This window comes from Trachurus japonicus, chromosome 16, assembly GCF_045865225.1.
Source record: "Trachurus japonicus isolate A0001 chromosome 16, Traja_1.0".
Lineage (NCBI taxonomy): Eukaryota > Metazoa > Chordata > Actinopteri > Carangiformes > Carangidae > Trachurus > Trachurus japonicus.
The window spans coordinates 28,423,672-28,449,470 of record NC_140922.1 but is presented as its reverse complement, the minus strand read 5'-3'; the positions used below and the strand labels follow the sequence as shown (position 1 = coordinate 28,449,470).

At 42.3% G+C, this 25,799-nt stretch overlaps 2 protein-coding genes across 3 annotated transcripts in view; one reads left to right on the top strand and one right to left on the bottom strand.

The window, feature by feature from the left end:
* The window catches only part of adcy3a (adenylate cyclase 3a), a 29,197-nt gene extending 20,142 nt beyond the window's left edge, over positions 1-9,055 (bottom strand). For both annotated transcript variants that reach the window (XM_085802977.1, XM_085802976.1), the window contains exons 1-2: positions 8,381-9,055; positions 4,534-4,683 (exon numbers count right to left, since the gene is read on the bottom strand). In XM_085802977.1, the coding sequence (XP_085659103.1) occupies positions 4,534-4,683; positions 8,381-9,055 (825 nt within the window). The remainder of the gene's footprint in view (positions 1-4,533; positions 4,684-8,380) is intronic.
* Positions 9,056-16,568: 7,513 nt separating this feature from the next.
* preb (prolactin regulatory element binding) overlaps positions 16,569-25,799 on the top strand; it is a 10,240-nt gene continuing 1,009 nt past the window's right edge. Inside the window, exons 1-9 of the mRNA XM_085802975.1 lie at positions 16,569-16,794; positions 18,166-18,355; positions 19,758-19,956; positions 20,610-20,863; positions 21,545-21,625; positions 21,779-21,906; positions 22,008-22,181; positions 24,817-24,889; positions 24,974-25,133. Coding sequence (XP_085659101.1) covers positions 18,221-18,355; positions 19,758-19,956; positions 20,610-20,863; positions 21,545-21,625; positions 21,779-21,906; positions 22,008-22,181; positions 24,817-24,889; positions 24,974-25,133 — 1,204 coding nt within the window. The 5' untranslated portion in view covers positions 16,569-16,794; positions 18,166-18,220. The remainder of the gene's footprint in view (positions 16,795-18,165; positions 18,356-19,757; positions 19,957-20,609; positions 20,864-21,544; positions 21,626-21,778; positions 21,907-22,007; positions 22,182-24,816; positions 24,890-24,973; positions 25,134-25,799) is intronic.

The window sequence follows — 25,799 nt, the reverse complement described above, 5'->3', positions numbered from 1 at the left end:
ACGAAGGCTAATGGGATTTCTTGGTTTCCCTCATCAAACTCATCAAATACACAATCCAACAACTCCAAAACGCTCTGGTGGACAAGTTGTGACCTGCACATTCACCACACTATGAGATAATAACAGAACGTTATGAGACAGAGTTGTTTTAGAGGCAAATTCATGCAAAACAGGCAGCTGATGTGCATTCCTGTCGGAAGCAGTTTTTCATCAAGCAGTCTCTGCATTTACCTCGAAAACAACTCTGTCTGGTAACGTTCTGTTATTATCTCATAGCGTGGTGAATGTGCAGGTCACAACTTGTCCACCAGAGCGTTTTGGAGTTGTTGGATTGTGTATTTGATGAGTTTAATGAGGGAAACCAAGAAATCCCATGAGCCTCCAGGATTATGGCAATAGGCCAATTTGCCAAAATGTTGAACTATCCCTTTAAATGTTTCAAATGTTCCCCAAACCATCTCATTAGAGCCTGGACTGGAGGTGACTGGTTGCATCCATGGATCCAGACTCTGATTCTACATCATCATGATCCACCATTAGCAGGTCTGCAGCTCCTAGCCTGGATCTACAGCTGCTACACGATTGGCTGTAAGTACATGGGTATACGTGTGCTAATAAATTGCTCCATGAGTGTATTGATGAGTCCATATAGCCTGGGCATTGGTAGTTGTCCTCCTGGGGCCGATTGTTTATTGTTTATTGGGGATAAGATGTGGGAATGAGGTGAAGGACATACTATATTACTGTCTCCACTGACATCTATCTATCTATCTACTACTCACAGATTATTGCACTGGATGAAATATATACGTAGCTGCTCGTAGGTCTGAGAAGAGTTTAACAACAGCTCTGCCTCTGAGCACTCAACACATTTCAATAACAATAAATCAATGAAAATGAACAGAGGCAGCGTGCTTCATTCTATATATATAATATTACAAGATATGAAGTGTGTATTTAACTAGGCTCTGTCTATGTGAGTTTAGATTAATTATCCTCAGATACAAGTGAGCTGAGCTGATGAATTCAGGAACTACATTTCTGTTCCTGTTGTAAACAATCCTCCGGTCTGTTTTTTTTTTTTTTTTTTTTTAAACTCGTGATCGTCAAGTTTTGGTTGATTTTGCAGAACATGATAACATGACACCATAAACGGTCCTTGGCTCTAGACCAGTGGAGAACGGGTGCTGCCCTGCTGGGACCGGTTCTCCTGCATCATGGCCTTGAGGTTTTGGGACCGGCTCCAAATAAAAACTGCCTCGGTGGAAAAGGGTTATACAGTATTATACACACCTTTACACACACCTTTTTAAATTAGCTTTTTAATATATAATTTATGTGTCTTTTATACTGTTTTATTGCTGTTTTTTAATTGAATTTCCACCCTGACTTTGCTCTATTTTATGATTTTTAAAGTGTAAAGTGTCTTTGAGCATCTGTAAAAGCACTTACAAATGAAATTTATCATCATTATTATTATTATTATAATAGATGAGCTGGTTCAGGGTCTGATGAAGTTCAAGTGCAGGAGGGGATTATAACTCCTATCTGGTCTGAGACGGACAGAGGAGGAAGAGGAGGAGAACCAGAGGCAGCAGCTCCACAGGTAGTAAACCTGTTCACCTCTGTATGTTGTAGGCTATATATATATATTTTTTTTTCACCTGTTGCGCATGACAAACAGAGATGGCAACACAGGAAATGACGCCGCTTCCTGGTCACATGACCCAGAAAAAAAAACAAAAAACAGAGGCTGCTGAGACTAAAAACACAGAAACAATTTAGTCTAGAGTCAATACTTTTTTTTTTTTTACAACAGCATGAAGGAGGTGAGAGCAGTCGTCTGTGTTTACAGGAGCTGAACACACACACACACACACACACACACGCACGCACGCACACACACACACACACACACAGTTGAGTGTTAGTGTGGCAGCTTCAATACTCTTATCAAAAAACCTGACGGAGAGAGAGAGAGAGAGAGAGAGAGGCAACAAAACGGCTGAGCGGGTCGACTCTGTGATTACAGCTGACACCGTCTCAGGAGGGCCGGTTGCCACGGTAACCGGCAGCCACCACCGGATGCTCCTTGATTGGTTGGTTGACGGCCCCCTCGTCTCTCCCGGCAGCTCGTCGTCGTCGTCGTCGTGGCTTCTCCATTAGTATTCTGGGAGTTTCTTCCACTTGTGTTTTTTTTAATCTATTTATTTATTTATTTTTCATCAGAGCTCTTGTTGTCTCTGTCTATCTCTTCTCTCTCTCTCTCTCTCTCTCTCTCTCTCTCTCCTCTGGTCTTTTTGCTTGCTCTCTCGCTCTCTCCATGGTGTAAACCATCTGTTCCATAAATAGTAGTGACGGAGAAAAAACCCAGAGGCCGCAGATGTGAGGAGAGAGAGCGAGCTGACTGCTGACACAGTACCAGCTCTCTCTCTCTCACACACACACACACACACACACACACACACGATCACTTCACAGAATCAGGATTATTTTAGAAGAAGTAACCTACATTTAAATAAGTCCGAGTGAAGTTACCATGGAAACGGGTCGTCCAGACCAGCCAGACTTGGTCGGTCGTGGTCATGTTTGGGTTTTTTTCTTTCTTTGTATTATGCTATCAACCACTACTACCACTAATACTACTACCTACTGCTGCTACATGCATGAAGCTAATTAACATTTAACACAAAAGTAGCTACAGCTGAGCCTGATGGGAAGTCTCATGATCGCCATGGTAACATGTAACGTGTTGCCAACTGGGACCGTGACTGTTTTTTTTTTTTTGTCCAAAAGATGTCAGCACCCTCCATCCATCCACCCAGCGGCCGTCTGCTGTCGACCTCATGGAGGTGTGACAACCTCTGGAGAGCATGAACATCTGGATCACATCCTATTACTAATCTTCTCCGTGCTGCCAAGTTTAAAGGAATAATTCACCAAAAAATGCTCGTCCACTGCAATCCAAGTGTCCTGAAGGGATATAGTCCAGAGTTTACTGGAAACAACGTCATTTAGGACATTTTTACAGCCTAAACAGTCCTGTATTGACATGACCAGACTTGCCTCAATGACACTGTTTCGGTTAAACTCTGGACTATATCCCTTCAGGACACTTGGATTGCAGTGGACGAGCATGTGTGGAGTAATATTTCAAGGTTTTTGTGTAGTTTTATGGACCTGTTTGTGTCGGGCACAATGCACGTGCGCCCAAGGCAAATTCAATACAGGACTGTTTAGGTTGTAAAAATGTCCTTAATTACGTTGTTTAACGAGTAAACTCTGGACTATATCCCTTCAGGACACTTGGATTGCAGCGGACGAGCAGTGTGGAGGAATATTAAATAGTTTTTGTGTAGTTTTATGGACGTTTTTGTGTCAGGCCCTATTACTCTCATATAAAGTTTTCGTTGGACTACGAACTGGCCTCCCGGGTCTCCAGATGCATTTTGAGGAATAAAAAACTACACCGGAGTATTCATCAGCATGAGAGTGAGTCACTAATTACTGAATTTCATTTTTTGGTGAACTATTCCTTTAACTCACAAAAAAAAAAAAACTGGATTTGAAGACGTGACTGTGGGAGAACAAACTGCAACTTTCAACCTCTGTCCAGATGTTAGCTCAGCCTCCCACCATCCATCATTGACAACAACAACAACAACTGAAACACACTGTTCAATCATTACTTCTATTGCACTGTTGGATTTCCAGGCCAGTCAGACTGACTCTAATTGATCTTAATTTGAACAATCTGATATTGATCCATAAACCCTAACACTGATCTGTGAGCAGATCTATGACTGCGTTTGCAGATCTGAGGACAGATGTGTGACTGAATTTCAGAAACTCTAAACTCTATGAAGATAAATACCATGACTGAAGGGAAATTTACATGGTATTATTTTATTTTACTTCTTATAACCTAGACTGGGTTTGTTTACTGATCAATGATCTATTATGGAAAGTCAAAGAAAGACAAAGGGAAGTGGGGGACTCCAGGGGTCGGTGGCCATCACATCTGTCCAGTACCTCCTCTTTGTCACATGCAAGATAAGGTAAAACATCTGGTATCTGTGTGTGTGAATGAATATTAGTGCCTGTGTCCAGAGCCAGAACACGGATCAATACTAATATCACCTCAGGATCTTGTTTTTCATCAAGCAGTCTCTGCATTTACCTCTAAAACAACTCTGTCTGGTAACGTTCTGTTATTATCTCATAGCGTGGTGAATGTGCAGGTCGCAACTTGTCCACCAGAGCGTTTTGGAGTTGTTGGATTGTGTATTTGATGAGTTTGATGAGGGAAACCAAGAAATCCCATTAGCCTCCATAGCGTAGCTCTGAGCAGCTGGCGGCTCTGCTCCGCCGTTCTAAAAATAGCTTGCACCGACAATTAAAGGTAACGAACCTACTGCTATGACTATAAGGTTTCTGGCAATGGCCCAATTTGCCAACATGTTGCACTATCCCTTTAAAGAGGTTCAACCACAGCTGTGAGGAAAGCAACAACAAGGTTTGATCTGCTCTGACCTGTTGCTGGCTCTGCTCCTCCAGGTTGAGTTTGACCTCCAGTGACTGCCGCGCCTCGAGGAAGGCCTTCCGATGCTTCCTGTCGGCCATGTAGTACGACATCACGCCCACGGTGATCGCACACACGTAGATCACAATGTTGGCCAGAAGCTGCAGGTGAAAAAACAAGAGAAATACATCATTAGAAAGTATTATTATATTTCATTTGAGTTTCCATCCTGCTGTTTGATGGAGCTCCAGTTTCTCCCATCAGACTTTACTCTGCTCAACACACACACACACATTATTCCTTTCATTCAGGGTGTTTCTGTAACAGGTCGTTTGAATGCAGCTGAAACATTAGAACAAGCGTTGGACCAGTATCTTAGAAAACTGAACATAATTTTTCAGGGTTTTTATCCTATCTTATGTTTTTAGTTTTTAACTCCAGTGTTTCCTCAGGGGGGTCTTCCACGCTGGGAGCTGTGTCTGGGCTGCTGCTGGGGGCGCTGTCCCTGGGTCCCTTCGGCTCGGCTGGCTGTGGTCTGCCGGGGTCGGGGGGCCTGGGCACTGGTGCCCCCTGTGGCACGGCCTGCGACTCCTCCCAGTGTGGACGGCCCCAAAGATAGCGCTTCCTCAATCTTCAGTGTCATGCCATGTCTCCCTAGCGTCAGTAGTGAGAGAGTGTGTGTGTGTGTGTGTGTGTGTGTGTGTGTGTGTGTGTAGTATGGAGTGTGGGAGGGAGGGGTTTTTACTTGTAATTGTTTTATTTTCTATGTGTGTAAAGCACTTTGTGTTGCATTTTCCATGTATGAAAGGTGCTCTATAAATAAAGATTGATTTGATTTGATTTGATAATGATCTCTCTGTATCTGATCAGGAAATGACTAAAAATCAATTTACATACTTTTCCCACACTGATCTGGAACCAGAAAACCCTTTGAACCAGCAGTGCAGCTCTATTTATCAACTCCTCCATCAGAGGAAATGCCAGAGAGGTCAAAGCTCGTGATGAGCTTGTTGAAAGACTGTGCTATGAAAGTTGAGTTGATGAACCTCAGTGTAAAACCACATCCATCCCATAAACATCCTGCACACTGTGATTATCTGATCCTATTAGTTCTCAGACCTCAGAAACTAGTACGGATACTGAAGAAAAAAACATCTGATGAGACATTAAACATCTGAATGGTTATTTATTCTAACTTCAGAGACAGTGACAGTGTCTGACAACAGGTGTTTAAAGGGATAGTTCAACATTTTGGCAAATTTTCCTATCGCCATAATCCCTATAGTCATAGCAGTAGGTTCATTACCTTTAATTATCGGTGCATGTTGTTTTGAGATCGGCGGGGCAGAGACGTGAGCTGCTCAGTGAACACAATGGAGGTGAATGGTACAGGTCCCCTGTCCCTCATCAAACTCATCAAATACACAATCCAACAACTCCAAAACGCTCTGGTGGACAAGTTGTGACCTGCACATTCACCACGCTATGAGATAATAACATAATTATGTAACATTACGACACATGAAGCAAATACTTGCACTTTTGAAATCACTCCGCCCAGCAGCAGCCGTGTCTGAAATATAGTTCCGGGTGGACAACTTGTCCACCAGAGCGTTTTGTAGTTGTTGGATTGTGTATTTGATGAGTTTGATGAGGGACAGAGGACCTGTACCGTTCACCTCCATTGTGTTCACTGAGCAGCTCACGTCTCTGCCCTGCCGATCTCAAAACAACATGCACCGATGAACCTACTGCTATGACTATAGGGGTTATGGTGAGAGGAGGATTTGCCAAAATGTTGAACTATCCCTTTAACACCTCTCTTGTGTTTTTATATCATATGAGAGTGAAATAATGAGTCACATTGATCAGTGACAGATTCATAAACACAGATTCAGGATGTTCATACATCACAGACCTGCATGGGGGAACAACCATTCCTGTTTGGATAACGATCGTTAAACATTGGTGGATCTGCTTCCTGTTGCTTCGTTCCACTTCAGAGCTACAGACACAGTTTGAACAGCTCAGCGCTCGTACAACACCTTCAGCTGTGAGTGTGTGTGTGTGTGTGTTTGGTCCATTCAGCTGAAAATGGTTCATTTGCTTAAGTACACACACACAGTGTTAGTACAGGCAGGTAAAAGACTGAACACACTGTATCTGTTCATAGAAACTACAGCTTCATCAGTTTTGTGTTTCTTTGCCCAGAGCTGGGTGATGCTGTTGATTACTGAGTCTGATCATTCTTGATTATGATCATTATCTTCTATAGTTTGATTAATTGGCTGCGATCGGACGTTTTATCAACTTGAAGTATCGGCTCTGATCGTGTTTGATGTCTGTTCACCCTCCACCGGTCACACAGTCGATCCACATCATCTTATTCAGATCAGGGAAACTCCACTGTGTCCCTGAGATGATTCATATTTAAACATTAGCCTACTGCTGATGCCTGATAAATTAAATACAAAATAAACCGCCTCTTATATCATGAAAGTGGAGTTTTCTGCAGACAATCTTTTCTACAGGAGACGGTGAGGGACAAAAAAAGGGTTATTGTGATTAAAATATGTTGCATCACTCACATACGTACCAACTGCCGACTGTCTAATCTGCTTTTTTTTAGGCGGGGAATCAGTCGATTAATCAGCTGTCGGCTTTTCCCTGCTCCAAACTATTGTTTATCATCCCCCCCCTGCACAAATCCTTCAAGCTCCTACTGCTACAAAATCCCAGTAGCCAAGAAGAAGACCTGCAAGAACTCACTCATCTCCAACAAACAACGTAAAGAACTCTGATGCACTGTGCCACTTTGCATACATTAAACTTGTGTCTTTTAGTCTGAATGTTTATTATTGATATTGTTTTATTATACTTCGTACACGGACCCATGTCAAAGAAAATTTTCTGTTACGACAAACAATAAAAAAGTTTGCTTATTCTATTATATCTGCCATTATATATCCACTATCTGTCCACCTCCAGTGTCTTATCATTAAAAACTGTAGAGCTGCTTGTGATAGATCAGATGTGACATTTGTTTTTTTTTGCTATTAAACATATTCAGATTCTTTTTTTTTTCTTCAGCTAAAGCAGGGATGTCAAACATACGGCCCGTGGGTCAAAACCGGCCCGGTGTTAAAATCACATACTGTAGAAGCCAGAAGAGGCATAATATTATTGAAATTGCCAGTGTTTTTCTCAACAAATTCCAGTTTAATCATAGCATGTTTTGTAAAACAGAGGGTTCATTTGCACTAAAATAAGGGGAATATTTAGAGTTCTTGTTATTTATAGGTTATTATGCTATTATTTTACTGGTCCGGACCACTTGAGATCAAATTGCACTGTATGTGGCCCCTGAACTAAAATGAGTTTAACTCCCCTGAGCTTAAAGCAGAAGTAAGCGGAATGTTTGTGTTAATATAAGTCTTAAATAGTTATATCTTCCGACAGCAATCACTTAATATAGAGTGTTTGGTCCGAAACACGGGTCTGTCAGTCACTCTGCTCTGCTGTAAGCCGAGGAGAAAACTTTCCTTGTATCCTACAACCTTTATCCAATGAGGAGAGAGAACGGCATAAAGGGGCGGTCCTCTCTGTGTGTGCAGCCAAGGGATGCGCATGAATGTGGTGACGTAGGGACGAGGGCGGGGACTGCTAACTCCATCGGCTGACAGGAAGTTAGCCAAAACGACCGGATCGCTTACTTCTGCTTTAAGTTTCGAGGGTGAAGAAATAAACTGTGGATAAAGTTTGGTCAGATTGCTGATGAGATGGTCAAAAGCTACAAAAAAGCAAAGTGAATGAGGCACCATACTATACCCTCTCCTCCCCCGGACCCTCTTTCCTTACCTGTCTGCCCAGCGCGGCCCCCTGGATCTCCTCCTGCTGCTGCTGGGCGATGGTGACGCCCAGCACCAGCGTGTGGACGCCGCAGGACACGGTGGTGATGAGCACGATGGGCGTGAGCCTCAGGGGCAGCGTGAGGAAGAAGGAGAAGCTGAAGAAGGCCTGCCAGCCCACCGTGTCGCTGGCCTGGTGGAAACGGGCGTAGTTCAGCCCCAGGTAGCAGAATATCTGCGCCGCTATCAGCACCCACAGCGCGTAGGGCACCACCCGTCTGGAGATGCGGTCCGGCAGCAGCCCGAAGCGGCACAGCAGGTAGAGCACGACGTCCGCGGCCAGTCCCACCGAGGCCACCAGCACGGACGCCAGCTTGTCGCCGGTGTACACGACGGCGCACATGATGATGATGTAGCTGTCGAAGAGCGCGGCGAACACCACCAGCACCAGCAGCGTCTCGTGCCTCTGCCGTCGGAAGTAGGTCTGGTACAGGTTCTCCAGAGACTCGGGGGCGAAGGTGAGGCGCATGAACCTCGGCAGGCAGAGGCAGCAGCCCGAGCTCCGCACCGTCACCTCGTGCGTCCGGCCCACCGCCTGCCCGGGGTCCGAGGGCAGCGTCACCGAGCAGTCGGCAGAGTACTCCGCCGAGTACTCGGGCTCGGAGAAGGCTCGGTTCCTCGGCATGGTGGCGCTCCGGTTGTTCATGAACTGTTAAAGCTGTGTGTGTGTGTTAGGGCTGTTCGATTTTGCCCAAAAATAATAATAAGATCTCGATTTTCTTCTCTGAAAAATCGATTTCCGATTACGATTTTTTTGTTAAATGACACAAACTATTTTGTGTGCTGTTTCTTGTGTCTTTTTAAAATGGACCTAAAGGACCGTGAGAGCTGTAACTGTGTAGTGGAAAAGGGCCGTTGGTCTTTTTGGCAACAAAATCCTCATCACTGGTCTTAGCAAAATGCCGACATGCTGCTTGTTTACAGTGTGCGGGGAGAGCAGTGGTGATGGGAGGAAGGAGGCAGCAGTCATTACGGTAATTCAGGGCAGCCCAGATTCATGAACGGGGGCTTAGCCTACCGTAATTACCCTAGTTAGAATAAAAAAATCGATTTTCACGATTTAAAAAAAAATCGATTTTTACAATTCCAAATAATTGCGATTACGATTTTAAATCGATTAATCGAACAGCCCTAGTGTGTGTGTGTGTGTGCTGCAGGTGTCAGACCACGGCTCTCTCAGGTGTGCATCACATCACCTGCTGCTCTCGAACCGCCGGCGCCGACCTCAGAGCCTCAATCCGTCTGAGGCGGCGGCATGAACCACAAGTGTTAGATGTAGAGACGAGACGAGACCAGACGTCCTCTCTTTACTTTACATCGCTGCGTCCACCGCTGCTGTCACAAAAATCGAGCACGCCTACTTCTACTTCTACTTCTACTTCTGTGTGTTTGTGTTGTCAGAAGGCGTCACAACAACAACGTGCTGCTGTTTCTATCGCTGCGTCGGCTCCTCCTCTCCTCCCGTGCACCGTAGAGCCACACCCGTGAACCGCCATGTCTTCATCCACACCGGGTCTGCAGCAGCTCGGTGACTGTGACTTGTTGTTCCTGTGTTCCCGGTCGGGCGGCGGCGGTGGTGGCGGCTGGTTGCTGGATGTTGGACGACTCCCATGGTCACCGCCTCACATGGCCTGAGGAAGACATGTAAAATGAGGAAGAGGAAGAGAAAGACAAGGACAGTCGCCATGGCTGGATCTCACACCACACATATGAACACACACTACACTGCAAAAACTCAATATCTTACCAAGAATATTTGTCCTATTTCTAGTCAAAATGTCTCATTTCTAGTCAAAACAAATCTAATTATACCTAAAATAAGACTCATCACATAAAAAGTAGCTTGTTTTTAGACACTTTTTACATATTTCAAGCATATTTTCACTTGAAATAAGTAGAAAAATCTGATAGTGAAGCAAGTTTTTCTTTCTTATTACAAGCACAAACAACTTGCTTTCACTGGCAGATTTTTCTACTTCAAGTGAAAATTAGTTTTAAACAAGTGAAAATGATCTAAAAAACAAGTAAATTTTTAGGCAGAGAGAGGAAAGAGATAACTTTTGACTAGAAATTAGACATTTTGACAAGAAATAAGACAAATATTCTTGGAAAGATTTTGAGTTTTTGCAGTGCATAAACCAGTGTTGCAGTCTGATTTGGTGTAGTGGGTAGCTACATACCGCATTTTAGGTGGGTACGCTGTATCACATTGACTATTTTGTTGTATATAGGGGGGTATACTGAAATATTAATGCATTTTCAGTGGGTATACCTGAGTATCACATAGAAAACACACATAAACAGGGCCGTTGCTAGGAATTCTGGGGCCCACTGAAAGAATACAAAAGTGGGCCCCTGCCCCCTGACTTTTCCCCTTCTTTCTTAGACTACGTAGCCTATGTATTATCATTTTTAATTTACTTTGTTTTGATGCTAATGCAGCGTTACATATGAGTATTAGCAAAGTCCTTCTAGGCAATATTAGAACGTCTCTGGTATTAGTCAGCGTCATATGCAGAATAATTCATTCATACAAAGATTAGACTACTGGGTTTTTGTGTGGGCTCCAAGAATTATCCCCTATACACAAGCCCTGCACATAAACACACACACCTGAATCCGGTGGTCAGGTAGGCTACAGTCTCTGAGTCCTGCAGCTGGATCATCATCAGACCACATCCAGCTGTTCATCCATCCCAGGCCTCAAACACCACACACCACTCATCTCTCACTCACCTCCATCAAAACATCCGCTGATAATAAAACTAATTCAGGGCGATTATCATTATCTAGCTTCACCTGGTGGGTTTTTTTTTCATATTACTGTAACACAGAATATAGGCTACTGGAAAAGAAAATCTACCTCCGGCCTCTGGTAGCTACAAACCTCAGGGATCTCTCTCTGTCTCTGTCTCTGAGGTTTGAGTCAGAGCCGATGACACCGCCGGTAAAGTGGCTGATTTGTCTGCGGAGCGTCGGCTCTGAGCCCAGGGCCTCTCCTCTCCTCTCCTCTCCTCTCCTCTCCTCTCCTCCTCTGGCTGCAGCTGCTACATGTTGCGCTCCGTCAAGAAGACACAGCAGCAGCAGCAGCAGCAGCAGCAGCAGAGGCGCAGGGAATCGGACCTGTGTATAGCCTACCCTGCCTCAGCTCAGCAGCTGTGCAGTCTGTTCATACTGTATGTAGCCTTAAATGTGTCTGTCTGAGGTCTGTTTCCATCCAGCTGCTGCTGCTGCTGCTCCGCCGGACGCTGACATTTTGTCCCTCCTCCTCCTCCTCCAGCTGCTGTGGAGGAAACCATGAAGATGATCCAGACTGATGCGGACACTCACTCACCCACTGACACAGCCAGATTTCTCCCCTCTCCTTCTTCTCCTCCTCCTTCTCCTCCTCCTTCTCTTCCTTCTTCTCCTCCGCCCGGTATAAAGCGTTGATCCCACGGTAGGCTATAACAGCGCGTGCAGTCACCGGGCCGCGCGTGCAGCAGCCTCAGCCCGGAGGAAGTGATGATGAAGATGAAGATGATGATGAAGATGATGATGGCTCAGAGAGAGAAAGAGAGAGAAAGAGAGAGAGAGAGGAACCGAGCCGACGGATCCACAGTCAGACCCCCCACTCCTCCTGCCTCTGTGTGTTGGTCCTGGGTGTTTTCCGCAGAAGACTCGGAACAATCAATGTGAAGCTGCACGCACACTCACCGACACACTTCCGCTCACCTTCAAAATAAAAGCTCGTCTTTTGACCACTTTAGAAAATCTCTTCTTTAAAGGTGTACAGAAATGGCCGTTTGTCCCGTTTGTCGCGCCGAGTTGTCACGAGCTGCAACACGAGTTTACCCGAGTAAGGAAAATGAATTTGATTGGTCGTTATCGAGCGGGCGGGATATTCAAAGTTTGGGGCGAGCCCGAGCTCCGTGTGTGTGTGCGTGTCTCAGACGTTTGAATGACGGATTACGGATCCAATATCAGTGGCTAGTGAATCGTGTACAGGCTGATGTATAATCCGTGCGCCTGCATTATCCAATACGAAAAAAAAAACTAAAATACACACTTTCATCACGGATTTACTCAAAAATAGAATTTTGCACAAAGTTTGGCCTACATCGTCTGATAGATGAGTTATTACACTAATTTTATGACCCAGAGTGGGCTCAAATTCAATTTTCTTTTCTGTACACCTTTAACACTCTTCTTCTTAGCCTCTGTCTGAATTGTGTTGTATTACTCTTTTAGTGTCTTATTAGTGTTTCATAATTGTTTTAACTCTATTACTGTTTTAGCATGGCAAACTTTTTTTTATTTAAAGCTGATTCAAGATGTTTTTATGCTGTCCCACATTTTAATCAGGGACAGCATACAGCACTATACTACTGTATTATGAGAAATGCTATAAAAATAAAGTTTATTATCATTATCATTATTTATATTAATATTTGCACCCTTCCCCCCTCTGGGTAAGAGTCTCACATAACATAACATAACATAACATAACAAATGACAACATAACATAACATAATAGCCTATAACATAACATAACAAGACATAACATAACATAACAAAAGACAACAAAACATAACATAATAGCCTATAACATAACATAACATAACATAGCCTAACACAACACAATACAACATAACATGACACAACACAACACAACACAACACAACACAACACAACACAACACAACATAACATAACATAACATAACATAACATAACATAACATAAAATGAAAAAAAATATACATATAAATACAATAAAACAAACACAATAGCTTCATAAAAGCCTCTTCGAAAAGTCCAAGGTCTCAAACACCAGTGAGAATTTTAAGCACTGGCTATCGCTTTGTATTTTATTTTGAAGGTACAAGTTGAAGCGCTTCCGCTTTTATTCCATTGCTTTCTGTCTGACTTGATTTTGCCGCCTCTCCGTGTCCACAGTTTCCCCGCCTCCTCAAATCTCCACCACCACCACCACCACCACCACCACCTCCTCCCTCCTCCCCACCAGAGGTTGAGGATCACAACCAGATGCTCAGTCTGAACCTGGAGGGGCGTGGGGGGGGGGTTTAGTCACTCACACCTGTAGACCACTGACCAAAGAAACACACAAAAAACATTGTCTATAATGTTGATAGATTATAATTAGTTCTAATTAAATAAACACACAGAGCCCAGGTTTCAATTACACTACTGGTGCTTTGATCCTCAGTTAGCTCTGCCAACATGGGAATCAAACCTACGATCAGAACATCAGGATTCACATTTTGAACAGACCAAGAGCCAATCCAACAGACTCATGTGCAGCTTCCCCTCTCTCTCTCTCTGAACACTGACTTGTAGGAGCTGTCAACCTGTGTGTGTGTGTGTGTGTGTGTGTGTGTGAGAGAGAGCCAGTGTGTGGAGAGTCAGAGGAGTCCCTAATCAACACATGCAGCCGGGGAGCTCAGTGGGTAATAACACTGACTCTGGAGTGGGATGCTGGGGTTTAAATCCCTCTCAGGGCCACCGTGTGTTACAGAGGAAGAGCTTTCTTATAATGAATGGATGTTAAATGTATTTGCCTTAATCAGTATCAGAACATTTCAGTTATATGACATTATGAGTAGGTATTATGAAGTGGAGTGTGATGTGGTAGGCTAATGGGTAAGGTAAAGGTATAGTGCATAGGCCCATGGATGAGGACCTTACATTTTACAGTTATGTTTCCTTTTCCATTCTGGAGTCTCTGCTCATTCATTATCTGTTTTAGTTTATCAAAATGAATAAAGCTCATGTTTTGATGAATTGTTCAGCTCCAGTCTTCAGTGTTTTTGATATTTGCTGCTGAGATGGAGACATAAACACTGATGAAAGACGATGCCAATGGGTTTTAGAGGGAAACAGCAACAACAACAACAACAACAGAAAACCACTGGATGCATGGATGTCAATATGTTGCTCATCATATCTCTGTGCAGATACTTTGATGGCTGTAAACGTTGTGGTGAATCTGATGTGGCTGCGGCAGCACTGACAGTTCGTCCATGTGTGTGTGTGTGCACGTGGAACCAGCCGACACGCCGCCACCACCACCAGCTCCTCTCAGTGACACCACAGCGCCAGCAGGCCTGTATTGATTGTTCCACTTGTTCCACTGGAGGTTATGCAGACTGTTGGCCATCGACCAGAAACATTTCATCCACATCATCATCATCTCCAGCTTCGGTGTCCTATAAACCAGCCGTCAAGGTCACACTGAAGCAGGAGCATGTCACCTTTAGTCTGAGTCCACACTGAATTCTCCTTTTGTTTCAGACGGTGCTGAAGTCCACAGAGACCCACCAGGCCGCGTGGATGCACTGCCACTAATTAATTTACCTCTGGATTCCCCAAACGACGTTACAGTGGGAGCTGGATTACCACAGAGAACAGCCGGCACAATAATTAATAAACTGTGCGCTTCGGCATGAGGAGCCAGGAGATGATTATTGTTGGATTAAAGTTCGCGGCATCGTCTGACAGCTGACAGATCAGACAGACTCTGTGATGGAGGAGGGAAATGCCAGCATAGTTCCTGATAAATGAATGATTTTACAGCACACAATGCAGTTCAGAAACTAAACTAAACAGAACTGAGATTTAAAATCACACATGTGCAACAGGAAGGTTTATGCGCTTTTTCAAACATTAGTACTGTATAAAAGACTCTATGGTCTAAAGCAGGTCTGAGATTTAAAGGCTGACTCTTCCATGTATTTGGGGCTAAAAGTAAAATCCCCAAAGGTTTGTGCTGCGGTCATGGGAACAGTTAAAAACGCAGCTGTGGAGGTTCTCAGGGATCACGGAGGACCATAAATATAACAGGGGACAAGGGCACTAAGTGCTTTGAAACCATAAAGAGATACATTTAATATCAATTCTGTAAGTTAGAGGAGCTATTTATGGATATGTGTGACAGAGATCAGAAATACACAGTGTGTATGGAGTTTGGGTGTGCCAAAAAGAATAGGAAGATAAATGTTTAGATATAAAGACAAATAAATTGATAATGAAAAATGCTTTTGCTTTTCCAAACTGTCCATCAGGGCTTTTCTGTCCTGGCTGAGCAGTTGATTCCTGCACATCCAGCTGCAGTCGTAACTTTTAGTGGCACATTGTGTTTTCTTTATCTTTGTGTTTGTCTTTCTCTGAACAAAGTTAAACAAAAGTCAAAGCAAACTCAAATGTGGAAAGACTTGAACTGGTGACAAGTGTGTACAGCCACATGCATGAGTAGGCATATCACACTGTGCAAGTGCAAATCTGCATCTAATGTAGGCCTACTAATTTGTTCTCCTTTTTTACATACATATTTTACATGCATTCATTTTTGTTGTTGTTTTAACAATAGTCCGGTAACTCCATAAATTGATGTTGTTGTAGAGAAATAATGAAGTATTAATTGTGCTTATAGTGAGGATAGGTCATTTGTCATTGCAATTATAGTTGATCTAGGCCTATGTTATGGTTTTAAAAAAAAAGATCAACTGGATAGCCTCTCATTTGTAGAAAGTTCATGTGAGTTCATGTGCATGTTATGTTTAGTGAAACATGGTCAGAGGTAAAGTTAATATTTCTTTAGAGGAAAGAACAACAGCAATATAAATTCTAATGAATACTACGACTACCTACTACTACTACTACTACTACTTAATACTAGATAGATTTAAGAGGTCATTTGTTCCTGCTGCAATTGTTTTATATAACACTTGTTAAAATGTTTTTTGTGTTCATCTTTTTTTGTGTCATTGTTGTGTGAGCTACTGGACTATCTATCTATCTATCTATCTATCTATCTATCTATCTATCTATCTATCTATCTATCTATCTATCTATCTATCTATCTATCTATCTATCTATCTATCTATCTATCTATCTATCTAATAATAATAATCAATCTTACCATACCAATCATATAACAATTACACTGCAAGAGACAGGCACCCAAGACAACAGTATGAAATAAATAAATAAATATAATCGAGAACAAATTTTCAAGTATATTTCCCCCAGAATAACTATTTTATCACGTGGTTTACAGTAAAAAAAAACACAACAACAAACTACACACGACGTCTTGGCGGTGACGTCATGACGCATGGAACCGAACGCACACGTACGCTGCTGACGTGTAGGTAGGGAAGTGGCTGTCGGTCGGCTGAGTTTGGTTTTTAGCCGAGAGCCTTTTTTTAGCTTTCTCCCCCTCTCTCTCTCTCTCTCTTCACCGTGAGCCTCCTCCGTCACTGACAACTGACAGCTCAGCGGCTCAACAGTCAGTCAGCCGAGTCCGCACAGCACCGAGCTGCCTGACGACGACGACACGACGCCGGTAACTAAGCGGCTGCACAGGTGAGGAGACGTCAGAAGATAGCAACCGGCTGGAGCTAGCAGGCTAACATGCTAACAGGCTGGCAGTGCAGTGCAGTGGGAGTTGTTAGTGTTGGAACTGGATAAAAATCAGGGGCATAACAGCTATTTAACACCGGTGTTTCCCCTCACAGCTTCAGCTAATAACAGAAAACTGTCCCTAGGGACATTAGGACACAGTGTCCGGCCGTTAGTCCCACAGTCTGCCCCGGTAAACACAGTGGAAACCGCAGCAGCAGCTCCTCAGTCAGGCTCTGTCTTGTACAGTACTGTAGGGCAGGTTACTGACTGCACACACAGGTGATGATGGAGGTGGAGGTGGAGAGGAGCTTATTATAACCGGACACATCAGCTGCCAAACCGGTCACCTCAGTAGAAGTGAACCGGAGCTTACACCGGAAACGTCCAGGCCTAATTTACAGTACCAGGGACCTGCAGCTAGATCAATATTATATGGCTCATTATTACTGTGACAGCTGCTGTGCTATTGTAGTATTTTAAAACCTGCGTTAAGTATATATGCAGCTCTTTAAAGTGCATTCATCGTGTTATGTTATGTATTGATCGTATCTTTTATATAATCTATCTGAGAAGAATGAAACTGTTTGTTTGCTGATTCTGTTATCGATTGGTCGGACTGACTGCAGCACTAAACGCTAAGTTAAATTAGCGCTGGTTAATAAGCTTCAGGGTCATTTTTTATGTGTACGTGACTTTGCCACGGGGATATTATCAATGCTAAGATGTGATAAGTTTAATAAAGACAGAACAGAGTTATAAAACAGGGCTGACTAATTGATATCAATCAAACTCTGCATCATCGATTCCTGTCAAATGTTCCCACATCATGTTTATAGTTTACTGCACCTGAATGAATAACGACTTAGCACTGGATATGGATGTCATTCATTATTGGTGTAATGAATGAAGCCCTGCGGATTTGTAATATTTGGTATCAGTGCTTTGAATGCACATGATGTGTTCAGTACAGTTCAGTTCAGAGCTTTATTGTCCATCCTGGGGAAATTTGACATAGATCAACGTAGCAGTGTACAGCACAACCAACTTGATAAGAACAATCCCAAATGGAGTAAAAATAGAAGTATCAAAAGAGTATGAAAGAAGTGAAGTGAAGAAGTGAAACCAACATGTGAATTAAAAAAAGAAGGAAACGTTGTGCCACAAGACCAGTGCATTTAAGGATTGTGCAAGTCGCATTGATTGCACAATGTGGAACAAAGGAAACTTTATACTTATTTGTCTGTGCCCTTGGTAGCCTATGTCTCCGTGTTTGTTTTTTACACCTGGACAGAAGAAGATGTCCCTGTTAAACTGACTCTGTTTTCCCTGCAGGTGGAGTTAAAGACGGCAGCTTTATGAAGAAGTGTTTGTGACCTGCACAGCGACAATGGGGAAGAGGAGGGTCCCAGATCTGTACAGGGCCCCCTTTCCTTTGTACTCCATTAAAGTGGACAGTAAAACGGGGCTGGTGATCACAGCAGGGGGAGGAGGAGCCTCCAAGACGGGCATCAAGAATGCTGTGGTGAGTACTTCACTTCACTTAACGACATACATGGTATGGAGCACAAACAATAAATAACATCAATAATCAATATAGCAAGTTGCAAGGCTCTACCTGTACATGTTTTCCAACTCTGATAATCAGAAAAAACAAAAATATCACTTAAACAAAGGAAGGACGCTCTTCAAAAAGGCACCTAACTTATAAATATCTTATAGTTTATTGGCTTGTAGTTATAGGGAACTGGTCTTTCAATCTCTGTTCAGCCTCAACCAGTCAGTGTTACTATATTTTTGAGAGAGAGAGCCAAAGATACGACATCCAATATCCGCTTAACCTGCACGATCCATGGAGAGACAAATACACCTGAATTAGACAGGTTAAGCAGACAGTTGTACATTCATCTATCCAGTTTACTTTATTTACCTTCTATCAACAACTGTTCACAAGTGGCACGTTACTCCAACGACTGTTGTTATAACACAATAGGGCACTAACGAAGTCAAAACCAACTTTCCACCAAAGACAGTCACTCAAACGACTGTCGTTGGCACTTGGAGCACAAAAGGGAATAGTTGGACCAGTCCCAGCCTGGTCAGATGCGAGCATGAACTGATGAAGCCTCTTGGATGAGAGGTGAAACGTCTTCCAAGTCAAATAACCAAGTCCAGTTGCTTTCGATTTAGAATTCCTTATATAATATGCACAAGCTTATCTTCTATCAGTTTCCCCCAATAACCAATGATTCTCTTTTTAACTGCAACACAAAGCGGGTACAGTACCTCCCCAGCTCTCAACCATATTGTAGTTTAAACTTTTAGGACTGATTGAAATTGATTGATTGAGATGTTTATTTTGAATATGAAGAACAAAATTTAAAAAAAAAGAGAACAAGACAAAACATTTAAACATGAGATATAGAAATACATATTTGAAAAGGAGTGAGAAGAAGTAAAACTTATAAACTCCCACCCCTCTCTTTAAATAATGAATAACTACCTAAACATGTCTTATGTTATGGAAACATGAATATAATTTACATATACACCTAATTCAGTAATTATGCATACATACATACATACTGACATATACCTACCTACAGACATATACCTACACAAATTTAAGCAATTTGAAATGCAATTTTTCCAGGATAATCAATTTTTTCATACCACCATACCTTACATGCACATAACATAACCAGTGAAACAAATTTGTCAGAAAGATCTAGTGTGACATCTGCAGGTAAGTTGAATGATCTGCTTTTACAAAGTAGGGCATACATGGCCGACTGCAACACACTGAGGAATAAAACTTGTGTTATTACAGGTGAGCTAAGGGCTACAGTGTTTTGACCTTTACGGGCTGCCATAGATACAGCATTGATGTATTATTGTGTGTTGACTATCTGTGTGTCTTTTTTCAGCACTTCCTGGACCTGCAGCTGGTGGGAGACACCCAGTACAGCGCCACCCTCGTTCACGCTCACGACACGGACACACGCGCCAACATGAACCTGGCGGTGGCCGATGGCGTGCTCGCCGCGGGACAGGACGGGACCTGCTGTCTGATGAAGTTTAAACACTCTGCAGAGAAAGAAGGAGGCAAAGCTGCTGCTAAAGACGGTGAGGCCGACGGTTACAGTACTGCTCCACCTGCTGTCATCAAGAGCATCTAGCACACTCTATGATATGTAGTTATCTCTTTTATGAATTTTAAATCTCTTTTAAAAACTAAATATTGTATTGTTTTTATCTTGTCAGGCTTTTATATCGCAACTTTTTGATTTTAAATACCGTGGCGTGGGCTGAAGGATTTTCCTTTTCCTTTTATGTTATTTCCATTGGTGGGTCATTATGTCACTGTTTTGTCCTTGGTTTATGTATCTTAAATTGTTTCTAAAGTTTATTATTATTATTTTATTATTATTAATCAGAAAGGAGTTAAAATCTAAGTTTAGTGATGATGAAGGAAGCACTTTATTATTCTCTTGCTCTTATGCTCTATGCTTTTACTCATCCTACTTGTTCTTCCTCTTCTTCTCCTTCACTCATTGACATCACACACAACTTAATCTGTGTCAAGTTATTGATTATCAGAAGATAAGAGAATATCAGTGCAGTGGATCCTTTTCTGAAACTTTATTTAAAACATAGTGCACATGACAGAGCTGTAGGATTCTCTTATAACAACAGATGTGTTATCACAGCCGTATTTATGTATATAAACACGTGAACTTTGCATGCGTAAGTTAAGTCGTGTGTGTGTGTGTGTGCAGGAGGGAGCGGCGTGCAGCAGGGCAGCGCCAGGCGACGAGCCGGTAAGGGAGACAGGGGAGGACAGGACGGAGCTGCGGCCTCTGGAGACAAGTCGGACCTGAAGGACGACACGGCTCACGTCTCCATCAGCAGTTTGGCTGAAGTGCAGTCGGACCTGAACCCTCAGGACCCGCTGCAGAAGGTGGTCCGGTTCAGTCCAGACCTCAGCCTCCTGCTGACCGGAGGCACAGACGGACACATCCGCGTCTGGGAGGTAAACGCCGTTAAACTCACTGTGCTCTGTCACTAGGTTTTATTTACCTCACCTGCTGAATATAACATAATTATGATGTATTAATCCATAAGTAAAACCTTTTGATTATCAATTACTATTTGAATTTGAGTTTTTTGTATTTTACTATGTTAGTTATTATTTCTTGTTTATTTAATTTACTACTATAGTACTGAGATCCAAACTGTACTGTATCTGCACTAGATCATCTATCTATCTATCTATCTATCTATCTATCTATCTATCTATCTATCTATCTATCTATCTATCTATCTATCTATCTATCTATCTATCTATCTATCTATCTATCTATCTATCTATTTTTTTAATTGGAAAATTGAAGAGTAGTGACTGTAACATTCAAAGGAATGAGTCAAAGGAAATCTGTCAATTTTCCTGAAGAACTTAGTTTTTAGATAGTTAGACAGACAGATAGTTATTAAAGTTATTAAATCGTTTTCAGATGTAACTGTAGAATAGATCGATAGATCGTATTATCACAACCCAACTATAAACTATAAAGATGCTAAAATCGAAGCCCAGTTGCCTTCTATTTTTTCATGTAAGAAAATGTTGTTTCCAGTCTGATGTGTTTCTGATGTTGTTGTTTACCTTGATAAACAACACATGCACTGACTGGATGTTGTTGTTTCTTCTCCTTAGTTTCCGTCTCTGAAGAAGAAGTTTGACTTCAAAGCTCATGAGGGGGAGATCGAGGACCTGGACCTGAGCCCAGGGAACAAGGTCAAACACTGACTCCCTCCTCCTCCTCTTCCTCCTCCTCCCTCTTCCTCTTCCTCCTCCTCTGCTGTGGATGTTTTACCCTCGGCTCGGTGTAGTAACAGATGTTGTGTATTGATCCGCTGCTAATGATCAATATGTGGTGTTGTCACGCAGCACCTGGTGACTGTCGGCCGGGACTTTGCCTGCAGCGTGTGGAGCGGCGACCAGCTGGCCATGGGTCTGAGGTGGAACGAGACTGTGCCTCAGATGGACGAGAAGACGTACAGATACATGGCCTGCAGGTCCTTTCTTCTTCTTGTTCTTCTTCTTGTGGCTCCTCAGATCCATGTAAACTTCATTTCACACAGTCACTACAAGGTGGTTCTTCTTGTTTGTGTTTCAGGTTTGGAAAAGTCGAGGACCAAAAAGACGCCCTGAGGCTCTACACAGTCCAGATCCCCCATAAAAGAGAAAGAAGACCTCCTCCCTGTTATCTCACCAAGTGGGACGGCAAGAGCTTCCTGCCCATGCTGACGGCCCCCTGCGGCTCCGAGGTCATCTCCACACTGGCCGTCAGGTGACTGAGGGTTCATGGAAGTTCATTACAGTTTTTCTCAGTCGCTTTGGTGCTTTTCTCACATCACTCTTAACATTTGCACAACAGTTAGTGCATTTCTCAGAACAATTATCACAAACTGCAAAACCTAGTGGATGACCTGCAAAAGCGCGTCACTTGCTCAAAATGGATTGTCCATCGCTCAAAAGTAAGTACTCATGTCAATGAAACTGTCAGTGTCGTCAAAATGAGAAGTCCTGACACCATCGTTTATGAACAAGATAGTCAAATGGCTTTGTCATGTTTTCATTAGGACACTTTATTCTCTAAGTGTTTTCCAATGCAAAAAGTCATGATACCTGAAAATGCTCCAGACAGCACTATACACTACTAGTACAGCCATGTGAAAACTACAGTAAAGTTACACATTACTGTATTTAGTGGAGATACTGAATATGTATGTTTCACATTTCTACTGCATACAGTAATGCTCTTTGCAATTCTGATTTGTTCACAGCGTTGTGCAAAGGAAAAATACACTACAGTCATCTACAACAAACATAAGAAACACTCTTTGGGTACAACTTTACGTAAACAATGTTGCAGTACATATAGTAACTGAACCTACAGAGTACTGTAAATCATTCCTGCACATCCAGACGTTCCAGTCACATTTTCATCTACATCACTCTGTCAACTGTAGCGATATTCAATATTCAATATTCCCAAAGATACAGTAATGTCATCCTTACATTGTATCTCTTTCAACCTTATGCCATTGTTTGTAATGGGCTCAGTCTCTTCCAGCTCTGTGAGGTTGTCTTGTAATCCTATGTGATGCAGAGTAAAAGTACAGTAATGTACAGTACATGTACTGCATCAACCATTATTACTGTAGTGTACAATACTGTAAAAGTGCTTCCTACTTGTAAAATGCTGTAGTACAGCACCGTACTGTAAAGATGTGGTTGCTGTAATACATTACAATACAGTAAATCTGTTCTCTAGTGAAGCTGTAAGTCTAAATGTAAATTAAAAAAGTTCTCATCCCACTGTATCTTACAGTAATGCCTGACACAATGACAGCAGTGCAGATTGTTTAGTGCTGAATTACTGTCCAATACCATACATACCTGTTCTTCCTTACTCTAAATGTTTGAATAATTGAATTCACAGCTTCTCCCAACATTTAAAATTAGTTTGAAAACTAGTTCAACAATTTTGTATGTAATGACTCAAGCAATGAAATGAGGACTATTAGTTTTATAGGGAAAGACTATTCAGCGTTCAAAAGTATAGTTCATTTTGACTGACATGACATAAACAAATGATAATGTTGTAAAACAGCAGAGAATTGTATGAGAGCAACTGATACATGTCCAAAAGCATTTGCACTTTGTTCAGAGGAAGGAGAAACTGCTACTATGATGTGGACAAATGACTACATGTTGTGGAGGTTGAACTAATAGTTATGAGAACTTTCATTCTGATCTGAGAACAGCACCAAAGCGACTGAGAAAAACTGTAAATCACTAACCACAAAAGCAAATTATAATGAGGAAATATTCTAGCGTGTTTCCTAAAAATGAATGTGTAGATATAGTAGATGTAGATTTGGCAGTAATTGAGAAGAGGTTGAGACATTAAGAGACCATCACATAAAAAAACAGAAGCAAAACTAAAATGTATACAAGCAACACTCTGCAGATGGTGCAGTCAGAGTGAAGTCTGCAGTGTCACTTACAGGCCACATGGGGATATCACATTTTGGCGAGATAAGCCTCTACAACCCCTATAATATTAAGCCATGACATTACAATAACAACAGGGTTACAGCAACACTTAGTGCACAGAGCTCTGCAGAAACAACATAGAGTGTAAATGCATCAGTGTGATAAATCTATTGAAATTGTACATATGAAATGATTGATCTAACTGTTGAGGTGGAAAAGTGTCTGATCTCCCTAAAATGATGTAAAACATCTATTGTTAGTCGGTGGAGACGTTTACTCTCTAAATATGAGATTGCTCCCCCACAAAGAAATGGACAGTCTTTAGTTTATTTATTTTAACAGAGAGAGACAGATATATTTTTCTGATAATATATAATATTATCTTAAGTTATGAATTAATTTACATTTGATCAAGTGAAATAAGGGCAAAAATCAGCAGGGGATCAACTACTTATTTTCCCCACTGTATATATCAGAACTTTAATTCAATGCAATGTACAAAATGTAAACTGTAGCAGGAATATGTCTGTATCTTTACATGGAGCTTTATAAACTCAGGTTTTCATGTTTTGACTGATCTGTGTCAAAAACAACTAAATCTACAAATTAAATTCATAATAAGTCATAATTAATGCTCAATCAGTTAACACTACACACATACAGGCCGCTCAGATGTTTTCATAAGATAAGATAAGATATTCTTTTATTTGTCCCACAATGGGGAATTTTACAGAGCACAAGTAAAAAAGAATAAAAAATACAAAACAGACAAACTTAAAGTGTAAAAACAAAGCTAAACAGTGAGCAAAAGCTTCTGCAAAAGACTTCCACCATCTTTAATTACGATTCATGTGTGTATAAATGTGTGTATAAACAGGTGAGTGTGAGGACGGTGACTCATGTTGACATGTCTCTGTTGACAGTGACTCTGGGACGTTCCTCGGTCTTGGGACTGTGACGGGATCAGTAGCGATCTACATCACCTTCTCCCTGCAGGTAAAGACCCCGAACACACACACACACGCTGCTCTGTGTGTGTGTGTTGTAACCTGTCCGTCCCGTCTCTCTCTCTCTGTGCAGAAGCTCTACTACGTCCAGGAGTCTCACGGCATCGTGGTGACGGACCTCGCCTTCCTGCCCGACTCTGTGAAAGGCAGAAACATCAAAGGGAATAATGAGACAGCCATGTTGAGTGTAGCAGTGGACAGCCGCTGTCAAGTCCACGCCGTCCCCAACCGCAGTAAGTCCTGCAACATCATCGTCATCAACAAGGTCAAGGTCATGTTTATTAATATAGAAATGAAGTCCGCACACTGTATCAAGCTCCTCTAATGTTTATTGTGGAACAATCAACGTTTCAATCACTGTGGATCTTCGTCAGGATGATCCTGATGATCTTGACGAAGATCCACAGTGATTGAAACTTTTGTGTTCTTCACATTTATTAATATAGCACCTTTTAAAGGGATAGTTCAACATTTTGGCAAATTGGCCCATTGCCATAATCCCTATAGTCATAGCAGTAGGTTCGTTACCTTACCTACCTAATTGTCGGTGCAAGCTATTTTTAGAACGGCGGAGCAGAGCCGTGAGCTGCTCAGAGCTACGCTACGGAGGCTCATGGGATTTCTTGGTTTCCCTCATCAAACTCATCAAATACACAATCCAACAACTCCGAAACGCTCCGGTGGACAAGTTGTGACCTGCACATTCACCACGCTATGAGATAATAACAGAACGTTACCAGACAGAGTTGTTTTCGAGGTAAATTCAGAGACTGCTTGATGAAAAACTACCCCCGACGGGAACGCGCATCAACGGTTTTGCATGAATTTACCTCAAAAACAACTCTGTCTCGTAACGTTCTGTTATTATCTCATAGCGTGGTGGTGAACAGTGATGGTGA